This window comes from Miniopterus schreibersii, assembly GCF_964146895.1.
Source record: "Miniopterus schreibersii genome assembly, chromosome: 6".
In the NCBI taxonomy this organism is placed as follows: Eukaryota; Metazoa; Chordata; class Mammalia; order Chiroptera; family Miniopteridae; genus Miniopterus; species Miniopterus schreibersii.
The window spans coordinates 75,030,635-75,045,015 of NC_138107.1; the positions used below are offsets into that span (position 1 = coordinate 75,030,635).

Genomic DNA, 14,381 nt, shown 5'->3' on the forward strand with positions numbered 1-14,381 from the left:
AAATTCCAATGATTAGCCCACTGACTGTGTCTTAAATCTCAATCTCTCCCCAGCAATAGACACAAACTTTTAGCTCTGAAACATGCCTCGGAGTGTGATGTGCTATCACAGAGCTTGGGCTTGGGGGCAGATACACTTTGATGTATTATACATCTTGGTCCCTTAGCAGCGTGTGACCTTTATTAAACAGTTGCATATCCTCTTTGAGTCTTTCATCTGTAGAATGGCCCTACAGCTGTCCGGGAGTATTTGGGGTTAATGAGATGTCAGGGAAAGCCACCACTCAGTTTCTTAAACCAGAAACTCAGGAGTCATCCTTGACTGCTCTTTTCTCACTGTCACCTTCAGTTCATTGCATTGCCTGCTGGTTTTACATTGAAAATCTGACTTCCGTCCATGTCCAGCTCTCTTTACCACCGCCACCTCCCTAATGCACACTGTTACCATAGCTCATCCAGATTGCTGCAGTAGCCTCTCCTCTTGCTTCCTTGTGCCTCTTTAGCTCATTTTCTACCCAGGAGCCAAATTCATTTTTTACAGATGCCAAGCAGATCATGTCACTTCCTTTGCTAAAGCTACCCAGTCCTTCCCCATTATTTTTAGAATAAAATCCAAACTACTTTCCAAGCCTACAAAGCTATATAACGCGGCCCCTGATTCCCTCTCCAACTTCATTTTGAAACTTTCTCCCGCTGGGTCAGCGTGTTCTTGCTACCTTACCCCTGCCGCATTGGTTCCAGCATCAGAGTCTTTGTCATTGCTACAGTCACTGCTGCTGGAGACATCCTTCTCATCGGGTAGGCTCAGCTCAAGCCGTCTCTCCTGCGGGAGGCCTTCCTGGTCACCCAGTCTAAAGGAGGCCTCCTCCTTCTGCCTTCTCAGTCCCTCCTTATTTCCCTAGTAGCGCTTATTATCTGAAATTAACCTTCCTTGTTTGCTTCTTAATTGCTTGTCTCTTTCCAGTTAGACTCTAGTCTCCATGAGGGTCATGACCTTTTCCATTTTGCTCACCACTCTACCCCAGGACCCAGGATGCTTTGTATATGACAGGTACTGGGAAAAGATTTGTTGAATGGATGCCTGACTATTTTATGCAGAAAGTAGTTTAGGTACAGTGCCTCCTGCTGGGTTGGCCAGTTTAGTTTCCAGGGGAGCTCAGGCTCTTTCTCTATCAGCCTACGGCTCTGTGATCACTCTCAAAAACAACTTTCCCTGGGGTTCCCAGGCAGACCACACAAGCACACTGACTCAGATGATAAGTACATATTCTTTTTCGCGTTTGTGTCGCTCCTCTGCTTCCTTCATCATTTCTTGCGCCTGCTCGAGTTTTGCATCCACCAGCTTCTGCTGCAGTTCTCTGTGTTTAAATATTTTGTCCAGATGCTAAGGAAAAAACAAAGTGCACACATCAAACTTGACTTATTATCGGTGCTGAAAAATGTAAAATAAAAGAGTAACCGTATAAACACACATTCTCCAGGTTTTAAGAATTTAAAAAAGAGGGGAATAAATGCGTTGGCATCACTTATGGCTTTGTAGAAGAGCCATAAACTGGTGAAGTCCCCTGTATTTTGCATAAGCAAATGTGGTGGCAAAGGTGGAGGTGCCAGAATTCAGCAATTATAATTCCAAAAGTCCTAACATTATTTTTCTAAATTTGGTAACTATTAGATACAATGCTAGTATTACACCAGGCGGCCCAGACAGTGATGTGTATCATAACAGCACTATCACTCAGTATTTTGGCTTTTTCTATGAATATAAAACCACTTTTAAGCACAACATTAACATAGTTTATCATGGTGAATTCTCTTACATATCCTCCTGTTCTTGCTTCAAGGGTTGTGAGGAAGTTCTGGGGTACCAGCATGTGGCCCCGGATCAGGGACTAGGCAGGAGCCCCCTGACTTCAAGTCTGTTGCTCTGGTGGGCAAGACAGGCCAAGGATCGCATGAGTTGATATGCAAATGTGCTACTGTGCCACTCCACACCTTTTCACCTCTCTGCTAGCTTGATCAAGAGCAGCTTCCAAATCTACCCCAGCATGGAGAGTTTCTTGGTCATTAGGAGGTCCCATTGGCAAGAGGACATGTGGAATTCTATCCTTGGGTTTTACTTAGAACCAGCCACAGAAGTATACATCCAGGCTACCAGGCCATTCCCATCTGAGATCTTTCTGAAGAGTATGGCTATTTTCTTTTAGTTCCTTCCCTTTGCCCTTGCCTCCACTCTGGAGCAGGGTTGATCTTCCTAACAAGATGAAATTGTCTCATGGCATTTTGGCTTATTATGGAGAGTTTCTTGATTTACCTAAGTGGTGCTACCTAACCTGCCATTGGCTCAGCTATTTCCTTAGCATGTTGGCAACAGAACCACTTTGAATAAATTATGTTACATACAGATTATGTTTTCAAACAGATTTAAAATTTGGGTGGGATGAGAAAAGAAATACGATAGATCAAAATCCTGATGGGACTTCAGGAGTCTTACAAACATATTCAATATTAAAATATAATTGTGGAGTTATGGAAGCTCCTGATAGCCCCTTTAAGGTAAACTATTCAAGCAAAACTCTTTTGGCTTTTGTGACTGTGGGTGATTTAATCTCATAGCCTTTGCTTCCCATCTATAAAATGTGGAAAATATGTTATTATCTAGTGCATAAAACAGTTGAGACAATTAAATGACATATTGTATGTATAGTTCTTAGCATATGGCCAAAACTAAGCTCTAAATAGATCATACCATGATGATGATTATAATTATTACATTATTAATACTAGTATTGACTTGTGGGGCATATAGAATACAGATCCTTATTGACATGGTGATTCTTAAGAGGGAGTGTGTGTGATATTTCTTGGCTCTGTAGAGGGAGTTTTAAAAAGGCTGAGGATATCTGTGCTCACAGCCTACTACTTTCTATTTATTGCCTTTGCTTTGCAGTGACTCCAGTTTTGAAGAAATTCCATATGACTTTCAGCCAGGTATTTCACAATCCCATCTGCTTTTATTTGGCTGGTAGAAGAAATTCAATCCTAAATAGTAATCAATTGAGAAGGCTGGCCATAACTTTCTTATTAACCACCTTCCCCACCTTCACAACCCAGATCAGGCTCTGTATCCAGCGCTTCTAAGTTGTTTGATGTGGTTCTTACCTCCTCTCTGAGCTCATACTGGTCAATGATGCTTTTCAGTTTCTCTGCGAGCTCTGTGTTCTCCTGACACAGCTTCATATTTCGCTCACTCTGCTGCTCAATCTGGGCCTGGATATCCGTCAGGGTGCTCTGGAAATGATTTGTGATCTCCTTTCTTTTCTCTTCTTCCTCCCGTGCCCGTTGAAGGGTTTCCTCCTGTGTATAAAAAGCAAAATCTTTCGTTATACTGGTTTACATGTACCCTGGGTATATAGGGTTCAGGGTTTGGTCAATGAAAGGAGATTCATGTGCAGGGGAAGCAGATGGGTTTTTTTCATTTCTCTAGAGCTATGTTGCTCAGCCCCAAAATAAACTTATGAGCAAAGGTTTCAGTGGTGAATACACGGTCACTCAGAGCAGGTGCAGCCAGAGTCTTGAATTTGATAGCTGGTGATGAATAGACTTGTTTTAAAGATGACGGGTCTCCTGTAGAGTGAATGAACTGCAGCGATTTCTAACAAACATGCAGCCGCTCGGGTTTGATCTCTTGGCTGTGGCCTGGGGAGAAAGGCCACTCTGTTTTACTGATAGACGAGAGATCATGCGTTCCGCTGGCTGGCACAGAAAGAAGAGTGGATCTTATATTCCTCTATACAAATTATGGGATGTGAACCACATAATTGTATTACCCAAGTTTTATAAATATAAGTGATCATAATATAAACTTTTCCTTGGTAAGAAAAAACTTGCATCAAAAAGCTTGAAAAAGAAACTAAGATAGCTAGAGATCAATGACAGCAATAAAAAAATGTACAAGGAAATCTTAGAAAATATGCTGGATATTTTATTTCTGAAGAAGAATTGTCATCCCACGTGTCACATAGGGTAATTGAAACGTTCAATGTAAATTTTGAATCTGAAAGCAATATTAAGTTTCAAACCTTCTTTAACTCTGAAATGAAACATCTAATTTCCCCTCTTCCGCTTTGTTAACATTCAAGAATTGGAAATTAACTTTTGTGTTATTTCTGTTCCTTTTTCTCTTAAATCAAAACTTTCCCTTCATTGCTAACTATTAACAATGTACCCACATTTCCCCCATATCTATATTGAGACTTGTTTGCTTTGTGATTATTGCGCTCATTCTTTTAGAATAAAAGAGTTTAATCTTGCTCCATCATATCAAAGATAGAGACATTGCTGACAAGTGATACTGACGTTTTAGGATTCCTTTCAGTTCTGATTAATTATTATTATGAAAGCTTGCTTCATTGCTGGCAAGTAAAATTATACTGCATTTAGCTGCCTACTATGGTGATCAAATTATGTACCAAGATTAAAAAAAGAAATGATGATTTAAACAGAAGTAATTGTGCATATCTTTATTATGATAGAATAATGTGATCAACATAAAAATTGATGCTGAGAATATATGCTCTGAAAATATTTTATTTTATCATTAGGTGTCCTCTTTCCTTTACAATTTTAATATCATTTCTAACTTTAATATGACTCCTGATATCAGAATCATAATTTATTCATGGTATAAACATTTCTCGAGTGATAGTATCTTAGGGATATTGTAGAAAATAGCTACATTTCCTAATCTGGAGAAATTAAGTATCAGAGATCTTGTTTCTTTGAACTTTGTATGCTAACACTTACTATACATATTTCACTAGAAATGATTATGGCCATTTGTTAAGAACAATTGAATACACATGTGGTAGTGGTTATTTCTTCATTGCTCCTAATTAGCTTCGAAGTCAACAAGTTCCTGGTCATAGCATTGCAGACCATGATCTGAATGACATTTGCATTTATAACAGTTCCATCCATGAACGGATAAGTTAGAGGAAGAAGCATCCCATGCTCCTCAGGAAATCTCAGTTTTTCACTGGCGACTGGATACTGAAAGAAGGTATGGATGCTATGAGGGCATTAGACACCCATCAGACCACCGCGTCACCCATTCCTAGCCCACAAAATGCCATCTTGCATTTTACATTGAATTCTTTTTTAATAAGAGAAAAATAAATCTAGCACAATCTTAGAAAATTTGAGTCAATTGATAAGGAAAGTGCAATCACTTGAATGGTGTCTGAGATAAAATGTTCTTTATCAAGCACATTATTAAAAGTGAAAATTAATGCAAAGAAGATAGAGGGACAAAGTCTGAATACTTAAGAAAATAAACTCTGCAATCCTCATTGTCTATCTTAGAACTGGTGCTATGCCTGGCATGTGATCCATAGGTGTTCAATATATGTTTATTTAATGTATCAATGAATTGTTAATTTATATATAGACATGCAAGTAGCTTGAACTAGATGGTTCCTATAGTCCTTTCCACATTAAAATTCTGTGAAATTTTTTTATAACAAATCGTCCTTATTCCTTTACTAAAATAATGCTACCTGAGACACTTACCCTTTCCTTATAGGGTAGTTCTTTTCCAGTATAATTTGAGGTTCAGATTTATTGCTTTGAATATATGTAGTATTTTGTTGAAAGAAGTCCATGTTTCAGACTTTCACTGGTCTTTTTCTAAATTATTTTAAATTGTGAGGTTTTGTAGAGTTTTTAACTCACTGAAGAATCAATTTTAATAAGGAATAATGAATACTACATTTTATGGTGGTGGAAAGAGCCTGCTATGCTTTCTCTTCCTCTATCTTCCCAAGCTTCTAGCATTTTCAATTTAGGCATACTTAGGCTGTTTCACTAGTATGGCCAAGGAAGCTTATACCATGCTGACTCTTCTACAGATAACAACTATAAACTCTGGACAAAGTGTAAGAAATAACCATCTTATGACACTGGAGAGTAAACAAAATCAGGCAGATTCTGGAGGGAAGTTTACATCTGTAAAAATGGAATGGTACATTGTCAGTTTCCATTTATACAGCTTTTAGCTTGAGGGAAGACTGCAATGGGCACCAGTATGGACTGGGTAAACTCCCATAGAATACCTACTGTCTTTCTGGTCTGAAGAATAAGAGTACAGAGTTCTGGACAGTGATAGCTACTGGAAGGTGAGAGGAGATTCCTAGGAAGGAGACAGCCAGAGTGAGAGAGCCATCAGCTCTTTGAATTAAGCTCTGCCCAAACCTTTGAATGACCCTAAACCACAAATATGCATGGTAGACTCAAACCAAAAATAAATAAATAAACGAACTGAGATTTGAGTTGCTGCCCAAAAGAGAGAATTTGTAGTTTGACTCTAACCAACTTAATTGCCTACTTAAGAAAAATTCAACGTCCTCCAAGGAGTGTACTAGAAACCATATTCTCCACAACATAACAGCCACAACATCCAGGATATAATCTATAATGACTTAGAAGAACCAAGAAAATGTGACCCATTCTCAAAAGAAAAAGTAATCAGAAGAGGCCTATTCCATAATAGCCCAGATGTGGGATCTTCAGACTTGAGTTTTAAAACAGGTATTATAACTATGCTCATTGATAGAAAGGGAGATATTATCTCAATGAATGAAGAAATAGGAAATCTCAGGAGAGAGATATTATCTATAAGAAAGAAGCAAATGGAAAGTCTGAACTTAAAAGTTGCAAAATATGAAATTTAAATATCACTGGGTAGACAGTGCAGAATAGACATTAGAGAGATAAGAGTCAGAGAATATAAAGATAGACCAATATAAATGATCTAATCTGAAGAGAAAAGAGAAAAAGGATTGGTGAAAAACATGAAGAAAGACTTGAGAATCTGTGGGGCAATATCACGAAGTCTAACACACATGGAATTAGGATCTTAGAAGGAAAGGAGAGAGACAAAGGGGCAAAAACAAAACAAAACAAAACAAAAACCATTTGAAGAAATAATGGCTGAAACTCTCCCAAATTTGGTGAAAGATGTGAATTAGAGGTACAAGAAGCTCAGCAAATTCCAAGTAGGATAAATATGAAGAAATCCACACTTGGCATAAAGTATTCAACATTCTAAATGCCAAAGATCAATAGCAGAACCTTAAAAGCATCCAGAGGTAAATGACATATTACATGCAGGCAGACAATTCAAATTATTGTTTATTCCATTATTAAATTAGGGAGGCCAGAATACAGAATGTATAAAAGGCTGAGATAAAAAAAGAAAAGAAAAGAAAACTTGTCAACCCAGAATTCTATACCTAATGAATATAGCCTTCAATAATAAAAGCAAAATAAAGACATTTTATAGATAAAAAACAAGAGAACTGATTCCTAGAAATACTAAAGAAAGAAATACTAAAGAAAGTTTTTAGTACTAAAAACTTTATAAGAAATACTAAAGAAAGTTTTTCATGCTTAAGAGAATGACACCAGACAGAAATGTAAAGCTTTAGAAGGAATGAAAAGCACCAGAAAGGTAAATTTAAAAAAAGTTTGTTTTAAATTTTTAAAGAAATATATATATATTTATATGTAATGCTCAAAGTAAAAATTATAAAATTGCCTCACGGGCTTTATAAATATATGTAAATTTAATACTTATAACAACTACAGCTTAAAGGTGGGGGCAGTAAATGGACCTATTTAGTTGCATTGTTTCTACATATTATATGAGACAATACAGAATGAACTGTAGGTAGACTGAAAAGTTAAGAATGTGTATTGGAATCAGAGAAACCACTAAAAATGCAAAGAGGTATAATTAAAAATCCAAGATATAAATTAAAAAGGAATTAAAAAATATTCAAATAACCCTAAGGAAAGCAGGAAAAGAACCAGAGGTGACAAGTAGTGAATAAATAATAAAATGATAGATGCATAGTGAACCATTCCAATAATTACATTATATGTTAATGAATTAGTATGCTAATTAAATGGCAGATATTATAAGAATTAAAAGAAACAAAGTCCAACTATATACTGTCTATAATAGATGCACTTTAAACATAAAGACCCAGGTTGAAAATAAGTGGATGGAAAGAGATATACCATGCAAACAATAATAGCAAATAAAACTTGAGTGGCAATATTGATATCATATAATGTAAACAGGATAAAGATTATTACTGAAGTAATAGTGATCATAGTGATAAAACAGTCATCAAGGAGACATAATCATAACTATGTATACACATTATATTCGTACTTCAAAATACATAAAGCAAAAATTGACATAATTAGACGAAATAGACACAAAAATTAATAAAACAACTAGACAAAAATTCAGTATGTATATAAATGATCTAGAATTAATTGTTACTTATGCAGCATACACCTAACAGCTGAACAGACATTTTTTCCAAGTGCATATAGCATGTTCATCAAGATAGACCATATATGATAGGCTATAAAAATTAACACTTCTAAATAATCCATGGATCAAAGAAAAAATCAGAAGGGAAATTAAGAAATATATTTAAATTTTAGTCCTGATTTTGCCACTTGAAATATGCATGACCTTGGCCAACTAATTTAAGTTGCTGGGTCTCCTTTATTTCAATAAAATGGAGATGTTAACCTTCAAAAGTTTGCTGTGAAGATTAAAGAAGATAACATATGTATAGCATTTAGCACAAGTCCTGGCATAATAATGATGCTAAATTTCATTGTCCATAACTGGAGGCCATTATTGAGGGTGTGTGGGTGTTCCCACAGGGTCCCCTGCCACTTCCATCATTCTGTCTTTGGATGCCACCCAAACAGGCCATGCACATGATTTCACTCTTTACATCTCTTTGTTGATAAGTCTTCCCACTATATTAGATTTATCACCTTACTGTAGAGCACTACCCAAAGCCAGGAGATTTATGAAAACACAGAGCTCTATTACTTGAACACATATCTTGACTTGAAGAGGATGCTCCCCTTCCCAGGCTCCCATCTAATCTCAGTTTTGATTGTCCTGAGAGCAGTGATTGAAGAGATGCCAGAAGCCCATCTCCTACAACTTATGATCTGAGAATTAGAGTTCATGACACTGGTCTCCCATTTCCCAGATATGAAAGTACCATTTTTGAATACGAGGAGACATTATCCCCTTCTGTTTTTCCATCCCCCTAACTTCATGGTACAAACTCGGCAATGATCTTAAGTTCTCTGTTTCTTTAAGTATTGCTTTTTAAACATATGTAATAATAACTCCCAGGAATATTGGCGTCTAATTCTTGTTTGTCAAAAGCTTTAGGATCTTCAGCTGGAAAGGGGGTTGTGGATGCATACAGCATTATCTTGGAGAGCCCTGCATCTTGCTTCATTGAATGGAGCTAGTGTCTGTGTGTAATCAAAATGACCACACTGCTAAAGGCTTACGCTGTAATGAATGAAACCCATGCAGACTGGATGAAGTGGTCAGTCTATTATTTTTAGATTGAATAATTAAGTCTGAAGAGCTTCAGTGTTTTTAAATGGCTTTCAATTTTGCTTTACCATGTCAATTAGCTTTGTGTCAATCTAATTCATGTCATGCAGATTTCATTATCATATCAAAATGTTGCATTTTTACAAGTTTATATTTTAAAGAGTAGAACGAAGGCACGCATTTTACTATGGGCCTGTTCTGTGTCAGGTACCTTGTGGGCACTGCACATATGTACCCTCATTTAATTTTTCCCCAACCACACGGTGAAGTTGCGACAACTCCCATTTTATGGAAGAGGAAACAGGCTTGGGGAGGTAAAATAATGTATTGAAGGTCACAAGGGAGCAAGTGGCAGGGCTAGTATTTGAACCCAAGTCTCCCTGATTCTGAGCCTCATGCTTTTTCCATGAGTAGCAGAGGCCTGTGTCTTTGAGGCATGCAAGAGGGTGTGTTACGCGGGGCCCTGGTGACACATACCTTCAGTGTCTTGTTGTGTCTCTGCAGCTCCCGACACAGACTCTCCAGTTTGCTTCGAGCGAGGATAGCTCTGCTGTGTTCACTTTGTAACTGGTCTTTTTCTTTTTGGATTTGCACCTGTTTCTTTTGTAGGAGCTTTAATGTCTTTTGCTCAGTGCGATGTTCATCCAGCTAGACAGGGGCATGCGAATGTGAAAGAAAATGGCAAGAATCTCTTTTTAGTTGATAAAAAACGAGCAAAAGCAGAAATGCCTAAAGATCACTCTGTGGCTGTTTGGAAATATTTTCTTTGCTATTATCACTGTCCCTCTGGAATCAATGGATCTCACCAATGTTACCTTTGCAGTACTTGCAGGTATGGTTTTCATGGTATAACGTTTATAGGTTTCTCCTTATCATCACTATTATTATTGATCTCTTTTTACTTTTATCTTCTTTTTCATGGTCTAGAAATAGCTTTCCTTTCTTGTGTCTCTCTAATGATTCCAGTCAATGTTAGAAAAGCATGTCTCAGAATCTAAACTGCCAGAAGTCTTAATAATTAATGCCTTGCACTGGGGCAGTGGTCAACAGTGTGTCTGCTTGGTTTACCTTTAGTTTTCAACATTCTTTATCAAAATAAGCGTATAGCAACTATTTTAAAAAGTAGGAAAAGGCCCTGCCGGGTGTGGCTCAGCAGTTGAGCGTCGACCTAGGATCCAGGCGCTCGGGGTTCGATTCCCGGTCAGGGCACGTGCCTGGGTTGCAGGCTCGATCCCCAGTGGGGGCCTGCAGGAGGCAGCCGATCAATGACTCTCTCATCATTGATGTTTCTATCTCTCCCTCTCCTTTCCTCTCTCTGAAATCAATAAAGATATACTAAAAATAATAATAATAATAAAAAAAAAAAGTAGGAAAGGGAAAAAATGGAAGATGAAATCTGTGGGCTGTGAGAAAGGGGGAGAAGAGAAAGTACCCCTGGACTAAGCATTGACGAACTGTCACCAAAGTTTCACAAGTAGCCACTGCACAACTTCACAGCATCAGTGACGAGTATGTGCGCCGTGCCCTGCTCTCTGCCCTCCCGCACTCCCTTAGCGCTTACGCCGAATAAGTCATGACAGTCGTTTCTGCTGAGCACAGGTGGGGCCTCTTCTCACCCTCCTCCTGCAGCCGTAACTAAGATCAGGGATGGCGGGGAAAATGGAACCAATATACCCCTGGACTTTCCATCTCAGGACGCTCAAGTTCTGGCGTAGGGTTGCCAGATAGAACGTAGGACCAGTTAAATTTAAAATTCAAATAAATAAGGAATACTTTTTTAGTAAAGGTGTATCCAAAGTATTGCATGGACGTACTTTTACTAAATAAATTTGTTGTTTGTTTACCTGAAATGAAAAGCTACTGGGTATTCTGTATTTTTATTTTCTAAATTTGGCAACATTTTTTTAAATCCTCACCCACAGATAGATTTTTTATTGATTTTAGAGAGAGAGGAAGGGAGAAAGAGAGAGAGAATCATCAATAGGTTGCCTCCCCTACGTGCCCCGACGGGGGATCGAACCAGCAACATTTTGGTGCACAGGATGACACTCCAACTGACTGACCCACCCGGCCAGGGCAAATTTGGCAACATTTTTATGGAATTCTCATTGGGTTGGGGCCCTTTGGGGATCAACCTTCAGAAGCCACCAGAGATTAGCATCCTCTCAGAGCGTGGATCTCAGACTGACAGTCAGTGTGACCACACGCAAGTGCAGTCCTCTGTCCAGAGCCATGTCCTCTGCTGGACTCAGTCTCATCACCTGAATGGTGGTTAAGCCAGGTATGTACTTGTCATAATAATGTCCCTGTTGGCTAATGAAGGGGAAAGGTCCTGGGAAGCCCCTCTGTGCTTCAGCGCCTAGGTGTCCCTGGTGCCTCACAGAGCCTGAGGCAAATGGATACGCACACGACAGGAGTCCTGATATGTCTCAGTTACTGTATCTTGAAGAAGCATTTATTCTCTCTGAGCTAGATGAACAGGACTGTCACACTTTCTTCAGTTCACAAATTATTTTACTCCTGCCACACTGAAATGTTCATGACAAACTCTTGCCACAGTAAGCTGGGGATATTCATACATGATATTCTATCTTCATACTTACAGGCAATTTTTAATTATTAGTGAGAATTAGTAGCAGGAAAAACAAGGCCCATATTACTATAAATATTGATTAAAATTGATGTCCTTCTTGATATTCAATTGGAAAATCAATGATATTATATATTTTTCATGCCCACCTCCTGTTCATAGGATGTGTGAGGTCCTTTCATTTTGTACATGTTTATTAGATAGGGGTGAAATTCCTCATATTTATGTTTAGACTTGAAATGACCTGTTGTCCTTTCTTGAAATTTATATGTTATTTTTGTTATTGCCTTTACGGTTTAGACTTTACCTTTTGAAGATTAAAGCACATGTCAGGGGTTCTCAGCCTTAGCACTATTGACATTTGGGCCAGATAATTTTTTGTTGTGTGGGCTGTCCTGTGCATTGAGGGCTATTTAGCAGCATTCCTGACCCCTCCATGCTAGATGCTGGTAGCACCTCCCCCCCCCCCCCCAATTGTGACATCCAAAATATCTCCAGACAGATATTGCCTATTGTCCCATGGTGGGTAAAACTGCCCTTTTGGGGGAACGCTTCCCTATGTGATTTATCTGGGCGTCAGGAGGATAAGGTACATGTGCTTCATAAGTTGGAAGAGATAATCTGTGCTTGCTCATCAACAATTTCATGTCGTAGTTTACTCAGGATCATACATATCTGAAATCTAGCTGGGCCTGTCTTGCTTTGCTCTAGATAATAGCCCTTAACTCTCTGATAATTTTTTATTTTACAGTGTGGCATAGTTTGTATAATTACTTCAGACTTGTGTGCATGCATATGAAGCTTCTTGATAAATGAAAACAAGCATATTGCAGCTGAGTCATCTGCAGTCAGATGCTAACCTTGTGATTTTAATGCACTTAGACCCAGTTCTGCACAATTATAATAGGCATGTAGGATTTTATCTGCAAGTTCTCTTGTTCTCTTTTGTGTTATTAAATTTAAAAAGTAAAATTAGTGCAAAGAACTAAATCAGAATAGTACTGGCAATGTTGTTATAACTACATTAAAATTGAGAAAATTTGCAAAAATCATTTTTCCTAGTTCATTTCTTAATTAGGTCACGAGGTGTTCTTATTTATTAAAGAGCTTATCCTTATTTATTAATGAATACCACAGTAGGTAATAGTACACAGTTCTATCTGTAGGGGTGTGCGAGCTGGAGTGGCAGTTCCATGCACAGCTTTGAATTTGATGATTTATTCCATGCTAACACTTACATTTCAAACACTTTCTATATTAATATTCAGATCAGTGAGCAGGGAAATAGGTTTTAGTCTCCAAGTAAAAGATTAAAATTTCTCATAATTTTTTCTTTCTGAAAAGGAAATGTAATGGTTTGGGGGGGGGGTCAATTTTCTTTTATTTATTTTTTCTAGACTGATCTTTGGGGTTTTAAAGTTTATCAGACATGATACAAACACCACAGTATAGGAAGTAAGGCTTCATTTGAGGAGGGTCCCTGGAAAAATGACCTCTGTGAGGATGACTGCTTGGCTGGGTGGTGAGTAGGTGCCGGGAGTTCCCTGAGACCAGGGTGAGCAGCCCCGGCTTATGAAGAAAATCTTGGACAGAGTGGAGAAGTGGCCCTTCGCCAGTGTCCCACTGTGGGGCTGCACTAGCATGACTGGCTTCCTGCGTGAGCCTAGAGTGCCACCCCGTCCAGCCAGGGGTGGAGTGTGGTGCTAGAAACTAAACGGGAATGGCCTTGGTATGAATGGGCACACTGAAGGGGCAAAGGGGAAGCAATGCGGGGCATACTGAGAAGAGCAGGCTGGGCAGATGAGAATGGGAGCCATATTTTTTGGAAAAATATTATTTTTGACACCTTATTTTATGGCATTGAAATTATTCATAGATGGTTACCAGCTGATTAAAAATTATTCATAGATGATTACCAGCTATTAAATAAGTTGCAATAAAATTTATACCCTGATACTTGATTTATAAATTTCTGCCATTCTTTTGGAAAGCAATAAATATGGTCATAAACACACAAAAACAAAAGGCATTCATATTGTTTGACTTAGTAATCCCAATTCTGGAACTTTTTCCTAGTATCATAAAAAAAGAGAGAGCAGGAACCATCAAATGCAGGATGATGTTCACTGCAGCAAATAGTGGGAGGACTTTTAAGTGCCTCCAAATTAAGGAACCAGTAGATATACCACTTAGTGGAAATGACAATGCTTTTACAAAGTTTAATTTGAAGGCTATAAACTATAGTTTATATTTTTCATATGAGCCAAAATACCAGATTCCAAATCACACTTGACCCTTGAACAACACAGGTTTGAATTGCGTGGGTCCACTAATGCAGTACTGG

General features: G+C 38.2%; 1 protein-coding gene across 2 annotated transcripts in view; it reads right to left on the reverse strand.

Moving 5' to 3' along the window:
* TXLNB (taxilin beta) overlaps positions 1-14,381 on the reverse strand; it is a 44,361-nt gene that overhangs the window by 15,949 nt on the left and 14,031 nt on the right. For both annotated transcript variants that reach the window (XM_081141406.1, XM_081141405.1), the window contains 3 exons: positions 9,925-10,095; positions 3,159-3,353; positions 1,264-1,383 (listed from right to left, as the gene is read on the reverse strand). In XM_081141406.1, the coding sequence (XP_080997532.1) occupies positions 1,264-1,383; positions 3,159-3,353; positions 9,925-10,095 (486 nt within the window). The remainder of the gene's footprint in view (positions 1-1,263; positions 1,384-3,158; positions 3,354-9,924; positions 10,096-14,381) is intronic.